The sequence below is a fragment of the Schistocerca serialis genome, chromosome 5, assembly GCF_023864345.2.
Source record: "Schistocerca serialis cubense isolate TAMUIC-IGC-003099 chromosome 5, iqSchSeri2.2, whole genome shotgun sequence".
NCBI lineage: Eukaryota > Metazoa > Arthropoda > Insecta > Orthoptera > Acrididae > Schistocerca > Schistocerca serialis.
In genome coordinates, this window is record NC_064642.1 from 748,128,460 (window position 1) to 748,142,320 (window position 13,861).

Genomic DNA, 13,861 nt, shown 5'->3' on the forward strand with positions numbered 1-13,861 from the left:
CCTGATCTATCGTTGATTTTAGCAGATGACACGCGCTCAGCTGACCGCGTTCTACAGTTTATTAGTGACAGTGAAATGACGTCAGTCATTTGATTTTTTTTTTTTGGGACAACCAACCCCTTTCTATAGTGGATTTTTAAGCATTCCTTCTGCCTTTAGTTTCTCAAATTTTGTGACTTTGTTCCCCTTGCTGCTGATTTTAAATTTCGTTTTTTTCCTGTTTCCTACGTCACGGGCTGGGCGCTAATGACCATAGAAGTTTTGCGCCCTAAAACCACAAAAAAAACAAAAACAAAAAAAAAAAACAAACAAATCAAGTACATTTGTGTGTGCGTTTTAGAGAGAGAGAGAGAGAGAGAGAGAGAGAGAGAGAGAGAGACGTGAGTGGTACGAAGATACGCTGTTTGGTGCGGTGCGGGTTTATTTATACACATCTTCTGTTGCGGCAAATAATATTTCATTGAATTGGGCCAGAGGGAGCAGGAGAGGACAGTGATAGATGGAGGTGAAATCTTTTATCTGCTGCGTGTGCCCATGTACCCCCAAAAAATTAAGCCACATACAAGTCATTTTGCTTAAAAAACAAATTTCTACAGGACAATGTAGTGCCACCGTTAATTGCACAAAACGTTGAAGCATTTGTTACTTTCGTATTCAGCTTGAATTCAGTAGCTTCTCACAAGGGAAACTCCCCGTCGAACCCCCGCTCTGATTAAGTGGTAAAATGGGCCATCAAAAATCAGGCATGAAAACAGGAAGAGGGTGTACTGAACTGTGAACGCTGCAAGCTCTAGATATGCAACATCGAGGGAATTGCAACAATCACGGTGTCGTGGTTATGTGGCCATGGTGATGGATTGCAAAGTAAGGGATTCGTGTTCAAATCTCCTTCGTGCCCATTTTCTTTTTCACGAAATTATGAATTGTCCGATCGGTCATTGACGTGTCTGTTCTGCTACTGTGGTCTTGGTAATTGTCATACTATACATTGGTTATAAAAAATGAATTGTGCTGGGAATATATTACCGTCATACGTAAATGTGATGAATAGTAAGAGGAAGTGGTATGGCGCATAGACCTCTCACTGAAATAAAAACAACAAATAAGCGGGTGTCAACTATGTTACAACCAAGGAATTCTAGAGTCAAAACTTCCAACACTGAACGCAAGAATCGTAACATGCAGTACATGTATAGAACAAGTAGGAGGTTCGTCCTCCCGGAGGCCCCTTCCTTACATCTAGCTGTTGCAAACGGCCGTTACACCACGACACAGACACAAATTTGAATACAGTGAGCAGATACGTCAATGACCGGACGGGCAGTTAATAATTCTGCGGAAAAAAAAGACACGAGGGAGATATGAACATGCATCTACCCTTTTGCACTCTAACACAGAGATCACTTTACCACGACTCTGTGGCTATTCAAATTTTCTCTATTTGCACATCTTGATCTTGGACCATTCACTGTTTCGATTTTGCTTCTTTATTTGCAGTTCGGTACACCTTCTTTTTCATGCTTGATCTATGTTTTAGTTTCTGACTGGCTGTTCACTGGGACATATTACCACTAGATCTGAGGGGGTGCGATGGCAAGTTTCCATTGCCAGTAAAAATACTCAAAGGGGTCGCACTTCTCTGGCTGGGATCACTCACTACCGGCAGTCTATCTACATGAGGGTGGCGGAGCTCAGCTTACCCCGTCCACCGTCCACCGCTGGCCTACCGTGCCGGCTGCAGCTTGCTACTTCCGCTGCCTGCTACTGCCCTCTGCAAGTGGCAAAGAAAAGTGCGCAGGTAGGAGCAAGCACTCCACAAAAGTTGTACTTATATCATCCACTGAGTCAACACACACAAAGATCTCTACGATTCACTACTGTACATATAAACAAGGTGCTTCAGAATGAACAGTTGGGCACACAGACAACTTTCATTACATAGGTTTATGTAAACATCTGTTGCTACGCAGCAGCTTTTTAGTGATTGTGGGCAGTAATCAATTTTGGTTTCTTAGGCTGCCTTATCTGCAGAATGCTTGGAAAATTTGCACCTATAATAATAACTATAATAATTATTATTATTATTATTATTACTATTAATTTTAATAAGAAAACGTTCTGCAAAATTATATATATTTGGTCACGAACTGTCTTTCGGCTTCTCGAACCATCTTCAGGTGACAACTGCATGTCGCCCACACAGATAAACTTGATGTACGAATTACACAGATATTGTTTGAACAGAAGATACAAAAATGACAATGTTTCTATAGGAAAATATTACAATAATTATATTAACTAAACATGGAAGCATAAACCAAGTTTTTATGTGGAGATATATATTACAAATGATGAGGAATAAAAAGATTTTACAGTTAGAATCTAATATTTGAAATGGGAATTAAGTCTGGCATTCTGTGTCATGTGTTTGTTGATTCCAATATTTCCAGTAGGGTCACCTTTCTGCGCTTATTTTTTTTTCGACAGAATGTAGAATTTAACATCCACACGATGGTTTTCTGCTAAAAGATGATCAGCAAAGATCGAAACTTTTGTCTTCAATCGCCAGCTTATCTCATATTCACGTAGCCTAATAGCCACTGCTCTGTCTATTTTGTCTTTACTACTGAATAAAAACTTTGATATGTTATTGATATTATAAAACGTAGGTCTGTAGTTGCAAAAAATTTAACTTTCAGTCACGCAGAGCTGTGTCTGTTAGACTACGTGAACATGAGAGAAACTGACGATTAAAGAAGGAAATTTCGACCTTAGCTGATCACCTTTTTAGCACAAAAACATTCATACGATGTAGAAACGTTACCCTACTGAAACATGGAAATCAACCAACACACGACACAGAATGCCAACCTAGTGTTATATGATCAGACTAAGTTTCTGTTTTCGCCCTTGTAAAATTAAGTTTTCGTTACAAATACTAGATTCTAACTGTAAAATCTTTTATTTCTCATCATTTGTTACAGGTATGTCCACATAAGAACTTTATTTACGCTCCCATTTTTAGTTAACGTACTTATGGAAATATTTTCATATGTAAACACTTTGTTATTTTTGTATCTTGTTTTCGAATAACATCTGTTTAAGTCGTACATCATGTTTATCTGTGTTGGCGACATGGAGTTGTCACCTGAAAATGATCTGAGAGGGCGAAAGCCTGTTCTTGACCGAATAAATATAATTTTGCTGAACATTAGGAAGTGTTTTCATTATTATTATCACGTTCTGCCAAGCACTGACAGCAAATTCAATTAATGTTATTATTTTATTATTGTTATAAGAGGATAGTTCTGCTTTGAAATTGCTCAAATCAAATAAACATCACAGACCTCCTGAGTATCACAGCCCAGAGCAACTGCATACTGAGGTCTGACATCCCCTGATGGATCAGCTGCCAGATTCATGTCACTTCATTTAATTTTCGTTCATTTGCTTGGATGCGAACAATGCCGGGTATGAATAAACGCCAGAGACAAACTGGATGCTAATATTATGACCATCCCACAACAGATCACCACAATGATAGCCAAAGACACACACACACACACACACACACACACACACACACACTACTAACGACACTGTGTTAAAGTTAGATAGACTTAAACTTTAATTAGAACTATTAAAATGAACAGACTGTTTTTAAACCAATAAACTTCTAAGGTGTATCTAAGGTGTAACACGTGAAGAGTTCTATACGTATTTTTATTAACATTTCGTAACTGGTAATTCCATACTGGATGTATCAGAATGAGGTTTTAAAAATTTGGAGACGGGTTCCTTACACCTAAACAAGACAAAAATTAGTAAAATTTCCGGAGAAAATGGACTCTAAAATTCATGTCTTAAGCGCTATGAGCACTTGTTCGTCTTCGCTTCTACTGAACAAGTGCTCCTGGCTCCTAAGATAAGCACTTTATAGCCCATGTTTTCTGGAAATTTTTTCTTGTTTTGATCGATACTACCTCCTTCCAAAAAATGGAAAGCAAAGAGCTTGCCATAGAACAGATGTATTTCACAGTATCGAGGATGAATAAGTGCTCATCGCTCTTAAGCTATGCATTTTAGAGCCCATGTTTACTGGTCATTTTTGTCTTGTATTGGTGTAAGGAACCTGTCCTCAAATTGCTGGAAGGTCGTCCTGAAGCACCCTGTGCAGGCACTCCTTCAAACTTGTACCGTATCTTCAGAAACACGCTGTATATGCATGCATATGCACATCTGCACTGATTGCCATAGGTTTTTATAAGAATTTCATGAATGTCAGATGAATTTATCAACATATTAGTGAATCGCATCTGTTGTGAGAAGCAACCATTATATGTGACATTTACTAAGAGGAACTTTTAATATAAATTTTGGCTGACTTACTGGATACACATGTTGCTGATTTTTTTATGTTTATTCATACACATAACAACTAAGAGAAAAACTTATACTATATGCGAGGAGGATGGCCCATCTGAATGAATGACGTGCATTTGATTGTCTATTTTGACTGATGTCAATAAAATGGCTGATAATTCGATAACCACACATACTGGGTGATTATTACGTGGGTAATCCCAAAACTAAGATCTATATTTTTTTTTATAAGTACAGAACTCTGTGTGTCTGGCTGTTGGTCACACTGTTATGAAGAGTGCTTCACGCGCTTTGTGTGAATATGCGCACGCCGCTCTGAGGCGCTGTCTTGGCTTGGCAGCCGTTGAGAATGGAGCTCCTGTTGAATATTACCGCCAAGTGCGAATTGCGCGCAGTTATTCGGTTTTTGAACGCAAAGGGCACTGCGCCGATTGAAATCCATCGCCAATTTACGGAAGTGTATGGTGAGTCGTGCATGGATGTCAAAAATGTTCATAAGTTATGTAGAGAGTTTGCAGTTGGTCGGACTAAAATTCACGGCGAACAAAGGAACAGGAGGCCGTCAATTTCTGAGGAGACAGTGTTGAAGGTTAAGCAAATCATGCGTGAAGATCGACGGATCACCCTGGATGATCTCTGCGCGTTGGTTCCCGAGATTTTCCGAAGCACCGCTCACAGGGCTTTAACGGAAACATTGAACTACCAGAAGGGCAAGATGGGTGCCACTCATGCTGACTCATGAACACATGCGGCAACGAGTTGATGCTTCCTGGGCATTTCTTCACCGCCTTGCAGCCGAACAGGACAACTTTCTGCACTCAACTATCACGGGTGACGAAACCTGGGCATACCACTTTACACCTGACACCAAGCAACAATCACGCCAGGGGCGGCATCCTTCTTCGCCAAAGCCGCGGAAATTCAAACAAACACAGTCTGCCAGTAAAGTCATGACAACCGTTTTTTGGGATCGGAAAGGGGTATTGTTGGTCGACTTTATGCCCACTGGGACGACAGTTAACGCTGACAGGTATTGCGAGACTCTGAGAAAACTCAAACGGGCAATTCAGAGCCGGAGAAGAGGAATGTTGAACAAGAGTGTACACATTCTCCATGCGCCCCCCCTCCCCCCTCCCCCCCCCCCCCGCCCGCACACATCTCTCGGCAAACCGTTGTTCTCCTGCAACAGTTTCAGTGGAACATAATCACCCACCCACCTCATAGTCCTGACTTGGCGCCCAGTGACTGTCACCTGTTCCCTAGGTTAAAAGAACATTTAGACGGAAAGCAATTCAGCTCCGACGACGAGGTCAAAGAAAAGGTTCATAACTTCCTGAGCAGCATGGCGGTGGGATGGTATGACATGGGCATACAAAAACTGCCGAAGTGTCTACAAAAATGCATCGACAGAAATGGTGATTATCTCGAAAAATAGCTAAATGTTCAAGCTGCAAACTGATGTAAACCACTGTAGAAATAAACAGGACTATGTACTTATAAAACAGTACGATACCTTACTTTTGGGATTACCCTCGTTATACGCTTAAAAACCCCTGTGCAGATGTAGATAACGCTGAGACACGTAATTTAATACACATGCTGCCGCAACTGTTGGGAAATACCCCAAAAGTTGATGACAATTGTTGAACATGTAACATCACCAGATGACATACCTCACCATACCTGCTTGAGTGGAGCCTAGTGTTCTGTCACACCTATTCAACTCATCCAGAGCCAAGTAAGTATTCACATCGGTATGACTCCAGGCCTTCGTCGCAATTTTAGCTCGTCGGGATTGGGTCTTGTATCTACCAGGCAGTATTGTTTTGCATTGCGTTAGACAATTTTGTGTTTATATTGAGGCAAGATTTATTATTTGATCGCGGTCACCGCTGGTTGATTGTAAAGCACAGTACAACAAAAACGTACTGTTTTGCTCCTCAAGTGAATAAGTATAAACTTCCGCATTGAATCCTTAACAGTAAATGACCTTGTTCTTTTCTAGATGAATTCTGTAAAAGAAAAAGTACGGACAAAGGGGAACAAACACAGAACAGCGGGTACTTGGTTACAGCAATGACAATAATTCTGCAGCTTCTACGTTTACAACGCCAATGGCGTTGCCGCAGTGGTAACACTGGTTCCCGTCAGATCGCTGAAGTTAAGTGCTGTTGGGCTGAGCTATCACTGGGATGGGTGGCCATCCAGTCTGTCGAGTGCTGTTGGCGAGCGGGATGCGCTCAGCCCTTATGAGGCAAACTGAGGAGCTACTTAATTGAGAAGTAGTGGCTCTGGTCACGTAAACTGATATGCGGCCGGGAGGGAGATGTACTGACCGCATGCCTGTCCATATCCGCATACAGTAATGCCTGTGGACCTACATGGCCTGTTCGGGTGGAGTTTGTTTTTTACGTTTACAACAGATCAGATTCACAAAAGTTGTTTGAAAACGGAGTAGCCTAGCGGGGTGATGTGTAGGACTGTCCCTTAGCGGCGTGGGTAGAATCTACAAGTTCAATCGCTGCACGTGAGGCGAGGTACGTCATCTGATGACGTCAAATGTCCAATATTTGTCATTCACTCTTCGGATACGTCCATGATGCTTCAGGGTTTTCTTGAACATTAATAACAATCACCGTGTATACGTACTTATCATGTGTAAAATAGCTATGACATACGTTTAATTGGCGTTAATGCATGCATACTGCAAATTATGTGTTTTACATTTAGTAGCAACTTCTCACAGATTTTCAACTTAGAATCTTTTCTTTACGTCTTTTTTTATTTTAGAAGTGCTCTGGTTCTTGACACTTATTCAGTATTTCTCATCAGATGTAGAATTACACTACTGGCCATTAAAATTGCTACGCCAAGAAGAAATGCAGATGATAAACGGGTATTAAGTGGACAAATATATTATACTAGAACTGACATGTGATTACATTTTTACGCAATTTGGGTGCATAGATCCTGAGAAATCAGTACCCAGAACAACCACCTCTGGCCATAATAACGGCCTTGATACGCCTGGGCATTGAGTCAGAGCTTGGACGGCTTGTAAAGGTACAGCTGCCCATGCAGCTTCAACACGATACCACAGTTCATCAAGAGTAGTGACTGGCATATTGTGACGAGCCAGTTGCTGGGCCACCATTGACCAGACGTTTCCAATTGGCGAGAGATCTGGAGAATGTGCTGGACAGGGAAGCAGTCGAACATTTTCTGTATCCAGAAAGGCCCGTACAGGACCTGCAACATGCGGTCGTGCATTATCCTGCTGAAATGTAGGTTTCCGCAGGGATCGAATTAGGGGGAGAGCCATAGGTCGTAACACATCTGAAATGTAACGTCCATTATTCAAAATACCGTCAATGCGAACAAGAGGTGACCGAGACGTGTAATCAATGGCAAGCCATACCATCACGCCGGGTGATACGCCAGTATGGTGATGACGAATACACGCTTCCAATGTGCGTTCATCGCGATGTCGCCAAACACGGATCCGACCATCATGATGCTGTAAACAGAACCTGGATTCATCCGAATAAATGACGTTTTGCCATTCGTGCACCCAGGTTCGTCGTTGAGCACACCATCGCAGGCTCCTGTCTGTGATGCAGCGTCAAGGGTAACCGCAGCCACGGTCTCCGAGCTGATAGTCCATGCTGGTGCAAACGTCGTCGAACTGTTCGTGCAGATGGTTGTTGTCTTGCAAACGTCCCCGTCTGTTGACTCAGGGATCGAGACGTGGCTGCACGATCCGTTACAGCCATGCGGATAAGATGCCTGTCATTTCGACTGCTAGCGATACGAGGCCGTTGGGATCAAGCACGGCGTTACGTATTACCCTCCTGAACCCACCGATTGTGTCTTCTGCTTACGGTCATTAGATCTCGACCAACGCGAGCAGCAATGTCGCGATATGATAAACCGCAATCGCGATAGGCTACAATCCGACATTCATCCAAGTCGGAAACGTGTTGGTACGCATTTCTCCACCTTACAAGAGGCATCAAAAAAACGTTTTACCAGGCAACGCCGGTCAACTACAGCTTGTGTATGAGAAATCAGTTGGAAACTTTCCTCATGTCAGCACGTTCTAGGTGTCGCCACCGGCGCCAACCTTGTGTGAATGCTCTGAAAAACTAATCGTTTGCATATCACAACGCCTTGTTCCTGTCGGTTAAATTTCGCGTCTGTAGCACGTCACCTTCGTGGTGTAGCAATTGTAATGGCCAGTAGTGTATTATAATATTTGCAATTTTTTCACCTCTGTGAAACCTTATTGATTTTTGTGATTATCTGGAATCAGATCTCATGATTAAATATGGGTATTTTATAGAAAACAACAGTAACCATTATGCATGTCTTAAATAAACAGAGCAGTGGCGGCTGTCTTCAGACTTTTACTCTTATTTTTTGTGTTTTGAACGAATACATCAGACAACACAGACCCACGACTTATCTTAGAAGAAAGATGGAAAGCAAAAGTACGTTTATGGCAGCTGTAAATTTAGTGCAAGTTTTTAACAGTGAGGACTGGAATACACTGTTTCAAATTCTGGCGGTAGCATGAATAAAATAAAGGGAGCAGCAGGTTACCTACAACTAATGTTTGGGTGCCAGGTGCAGTGACTGCAAGCTGAAAATCAAATTTGAGCAGTGTTCTTTCATTCATAAGCTCAAGTATTTCCAGAGTCAACTATGGCTTCTTCTTCTCTATTTTCGCTGTAACTACGTATCACTGTTTTGCCTTAATCGATTCTTAGTTCACCATATTCTACTCGTCTCCTACTCAATTTATTGCAAACGTTTTTACTTTAGTCTATAAATCGAGCAAACGGAAAAAAAGAAAAAAAAAACAAGAAGAAATTTGGATAGGTAATTGAAATTCAGGGAGAAGAAATAAGATCTTTTAGGTTTTTCGACAACGTTGTACTCCTGTCAAAGATGAAAGAGGACTTGGAAAATCAGTTGAACAGAATCGATAGCGCCTTGAAAACAAATTGTAAGATGAATATCCACAAAGATGAAACAAAGGCAGTGGAATGTACTCGAATTAGGAACTGGATTACAGATGGGAAATTAAAAGAAGTATGTGACTATGGTTATTTGTGCAGAAAAATAACAGGCAATGGGCAAAATAGAGAGAATATAAAATGGAACATCGCAGTAACAACAAGAGAGTTTGTGAAAAAGAAAAATATCTTCTCATTAGATATAAAATTTAAGTGTTAAGAAGTCTTTCCTGAAGGAATTTGTCTAGAGTGTAGTCTTCTGTGGATGTGAAATGTGGATGACAGAAAGTTCAGACAAGAAAAGAAGCTTTTGGAATGTGGTGCTACAGAAGAATGATGAAGATTACAAGAGTAAATCAGAATAATTAATGAATAACTACTGAATCGATTTCAGCAGAAAGGAAATTGTGGCACAATATTACTAAAGGAAGGGGTCAAGAACTCATCGGTATGACAGCCAAGGGAAGTGTGTGGGACGAAAATAGTAGACAGGGACTAAGGTTTGATATTAGTAAGTTGATGCAAATGACTGTAGGTTCTGTAGCTATGCAGTGATGAAGAGGCTTTCATAGTATGAACTAGTTAGGGGACTTACATCAAACAAGTCTTTGGACTGGAGACAATAACAACAAACGAATCCAGTGACAAAACCATTCATTTATTCATCTACACATGACGTTTATCCATGTACCTCACCACGGTGATTGTAGTGGGATTAATATGCTCCTGGAATATTTTTTGTTTGGGTTGTAGGTATTCAGCAGCAAGTATACATTCAGGGGTAAATTATCCCCCTCCTCCTTCCCTTAACCTATTGTGCTGCTAACTAATTTATGATCTCCTAAGGGCTGATTTACCTCTGATGGTATTCTTGCTCCTGAATGTATGCAACCAACACATACAAAATGCGCAAGGATTGACTTCACCCCACTACTGGGTAAGCTCCATAAAGTTATTTCTAATGGTTCAAGGAATGTATGAACAAGGGAGACTACCGATTTAAATTGCTCCTGCCTAGGAAATAAATCATAGACCATCAAATATACCAGTTTCCTTACATGAAAACAGTCTTTGGAAAGAAAAAAACAATTTCTCCCACTATGCCACTAAGCGTGTTTCATTAGTCTAGGTATCTGGGTACTTGTTTCAGTATGTTAGGAACAGAATTTTCTTTCTTACAAAAATACTTCTCTATAGTTACAACAGTATAGATAATCTTAGAATTCATACAACTGAGGCGCTGAGAACCATAAGGACCTAAACCATACTGTCGTCAATTCTGAGATTGTATCATGTACACTCGCTCCTAGCATCTGTTGAGTGTTGTGCCCCTGCACTCTATATATGAACATCGCCGAAAAGCTCACTGATTTCTCTGATATTCACTGTCACAAGGGCCCAAAGAACAAATTTTCACTAACTACACTGATACCTGTTTCTTCATAAAAGCTTCATCATAGCCTCACGTTCCATGGTTTCAGTATTCCAGTCTCTAAAATAGCCGCTGACAATTTCAGAACCTTCAAGGGTGTTACAGACATCACTATCAAATCAAAAGTTGAAGATTGTGGTAACAATGCATAGTTAAGAAATTTTGCAATATGAAGTTTGCAGCACGTTACCATGAACTGCTGTTTAAACTGACATATTCTGTACTGAAGTCGTAGAAGGCCGCCATTTTCTTCGACTCACCTTGAGGGAGACTGCAAATTGTCATTTCCCCATAGTTTGTAAAGGCCTAGCAAAATGCAGTGGACGGCATATACCAGCCTTGAAACACAAAGACTTAACTAAACACTAGATTAAACCCGAAACACGCAGGCTACTACGTTTCATGTCTAAGGTTAACAGACGGTTTTATCTGAACCTCAAGAAAGAGTATGTACTTCATGAAAATGCTGATAGCGAGGACCATGAAGCATTGGGGTAGGTTGCAATTGTGTTAGTGGCGCAATTAGTATCTTTTCCTTATTTTTTGATTGTAGTTTCACGTTAAATATAGACTACACAACAGTCAAAAGACACTATTGCCACTAGCCTGTGTAGGAAATTTTTTTGGATTAACGCTAATAACAATAACCCTAAATATTAATTAAAATTTCATAATATAAAATGGCTATATGATTTTTTATGAGAGTTACAGAATATTAGGAGTTGGTTAAAAAACAAGTCTAACATAAGAGACTGGCAGTTTGTCCACAAATCAGATTTTCACAAACATCTATTCTTTTCAAAACTTTGTTCCTGTGCTTTAGGCCTTATGATTCTCAGTGGCTCAATTCTGATGTGTTTCTAAAACTTAAGCATAATCAAGGAAATTAGAAAATGAAAAGTTACATGATTAGTTTGATTTACTGACTGTAATTGTTTGGTTTGCATTAAAAATGAGTACATTTTGCTCTGAATAGGTTCATCATTCAGTCACAACGAAAGGTTCTAAAGTAAACACACTGTGTTTGTTGTGTTCACATATTTGTTGGGAACAGAGTGTAGTATTTTGGTGATATCACAAAGACATTATCTGAACTTCATTTTGTATGTTAAAAACCTTGGAAGCATTAAGCTAATACTGAGTTTCTGTGGTGTTATTTGAAGGCTGTGGCTTGTAAATTTTCGTTGGCCAAATAGAGTTCAACCTAGAGCAAACAGTTTACCACAGGACTGCTGATATTTGGCCTTAGCTGCGCCGCGAAACCTAATGATGTTTGAGAAATAGTTGTCTGCAAATTTCCCAACTGCCTCAGGAGTTAAAGTTTCGCAATATGGCAAAACCTGCATTTAAATTTATTCTCTGAAAAACATATTGCAGAGGTTGGCAGATGGTCCCTCATACATTTCCTCCCATTTCCTGCTCTACTCGAAAATGGTGCACTCTATGAGTATCGGAGAGCCATAGTATGAATTTTAAAATTGTGATTTTAATATTATGGTCATTACACAAATTAATGCTGGTGGAAGTAATTTGTTACTTGACTTATTTTGCAACATACATTTTCGTAATGTAACTGGTAAACCGCAACATGACGTGTAATTCTGTCTATAGTGTCTGCCAGTGAAGTTTGATAGGTATCTCTACAACAATCTCACAATTAATGAACCTATGGTAAAATGTGTTGCTCTGCTTTGGATCTTTGATATTATCTCTCTTAGTCTTACATGGCAAGAGAGCCACTCTGAGAAGCAATACTCTCATTTTTCATGCAGAATACATTACACGTGTTTATGTTGAGAGCCTGTCGTCGCCTTGCTTATTGCAGCAAATTACTGATAGTAGAACATCTCTATACACAACCGTGTCAACTTTAAACAGCCTTATGTAGTTTCTGAACTAATTTACCCACTCAATTAACAACAATGCGAAAAAATTCCGTTGTCACGGTCCGTGCAGCTACCCCCGCCGAAAGTTCGAGTCCACCCGCGGGTATGGGTATGGGTATGTGTGTTGTCCATAGCGTAAGTTAGTTTAAGTTAGGTTAAGTAGTGTGTAGGCTTAGGGACGATGACCTCAGCAGTTTGGTCCCGTAAGACCTTACCACAAATTTCCAAATTCCGTTTAAAAGTGTCCTACTTCAGCTGAAGGACTGATTTCCTGATGACGTCTTTCCATTCATGATGGAGAACCAATCCATAAAGCCAAAAGTATCACACAAGTCTCAGTCGAAAAATGGTACAAAAATTTTCTCACTGCCTGGGAGGAGCCCAGACATGAACCTAATAGAAACCCTGTGGGCAATAGTGAAGTCAAACGTTGAGGAAAGACAATGATGCAAAAATGTGCTGACAAGCTTACAGAAATATGACGCACTGATGAAGAGAATAAAAATCTTTGCCCATTTTCACTGAAGTATGCCAAAGAGAAGGAAAAATGTTGATCATGGCAAAAGGCTGGGATGCACAGATTTTGCACTTAGTTGGTTTCCTGACACTTGCTACAGTACCGTACCAAAGGTGAACGCTGAAGGGTCAGTTTTTGCCACTGAAAACAATAAAACTGGTGGACCACAACTAAGGATACCATCCACATAAGAATAAAGGAGAATATTCCGATAAATTGTTAGAATAAGGTTATCTTTTATTTCCGTTTGAATATAGTTGGATTTCCAGTGTGCTGTCTGAAATCTGCTGGCAACCTGCTGTACACTCTTGTATCGGAATACAGAACTCTGTTCTGAACCCTATACAGAGAAATGTGGAAATTAGAGTTGCTTCCAGAAATGCAGCTGTGAATTTCACTCTCGCTGTTAACTGCAAATACTACTACAATTCAGTTTGTTGATGCATGAGTGCAAGAATCTCAACATTCCTAATGACCAGGGAAAAATTTCCGCCTGAACATGTGAAGCGTAACAAGTCAGCACTGGAGATTCAAAGTAGCAAATATTAAACAAATAGTAAATATAAGATCGCAACGTACTGCAGTGGTCAAAATAAATGTTGCATATTCACGAAACTTTAATACT

The 13,861-nt window shown here is 40.3% G+C and overlaps 1 protein-coding gene across 6 annotated transcripts in view; it reads right to left on the minus strand.

Annotated features, from left to right (window-relative positions):
• The window catches only part of LOC126481150 (adipokinetic hormone/corazonin-related peptide receptor variant I), a 413,854-nt gene that overhangs the window by 56,931 nt on the left and 343,062 nt on the right, over window positions 1-13,861 (minus strand). Inside the window, exon 8 of one of the 6 annotated variants that reach the window (XM_050104717.1) lies at window positions 1,701-1,771. The exons of the other annotated variants lie outside the window; for them this stretch is intronic. Coding sequence (XP_049960674.1) covers window positions 1,724-1,771 — 48 coding nt within the window. The 3' untranslated portion in view covers window positions 1,701-1,723. The remainder of the gene's footprint in view (window positions 1-1,700; window positions 1,772-13,861) is intronic. 6 annotated transcript variants of the gene reach the window in all.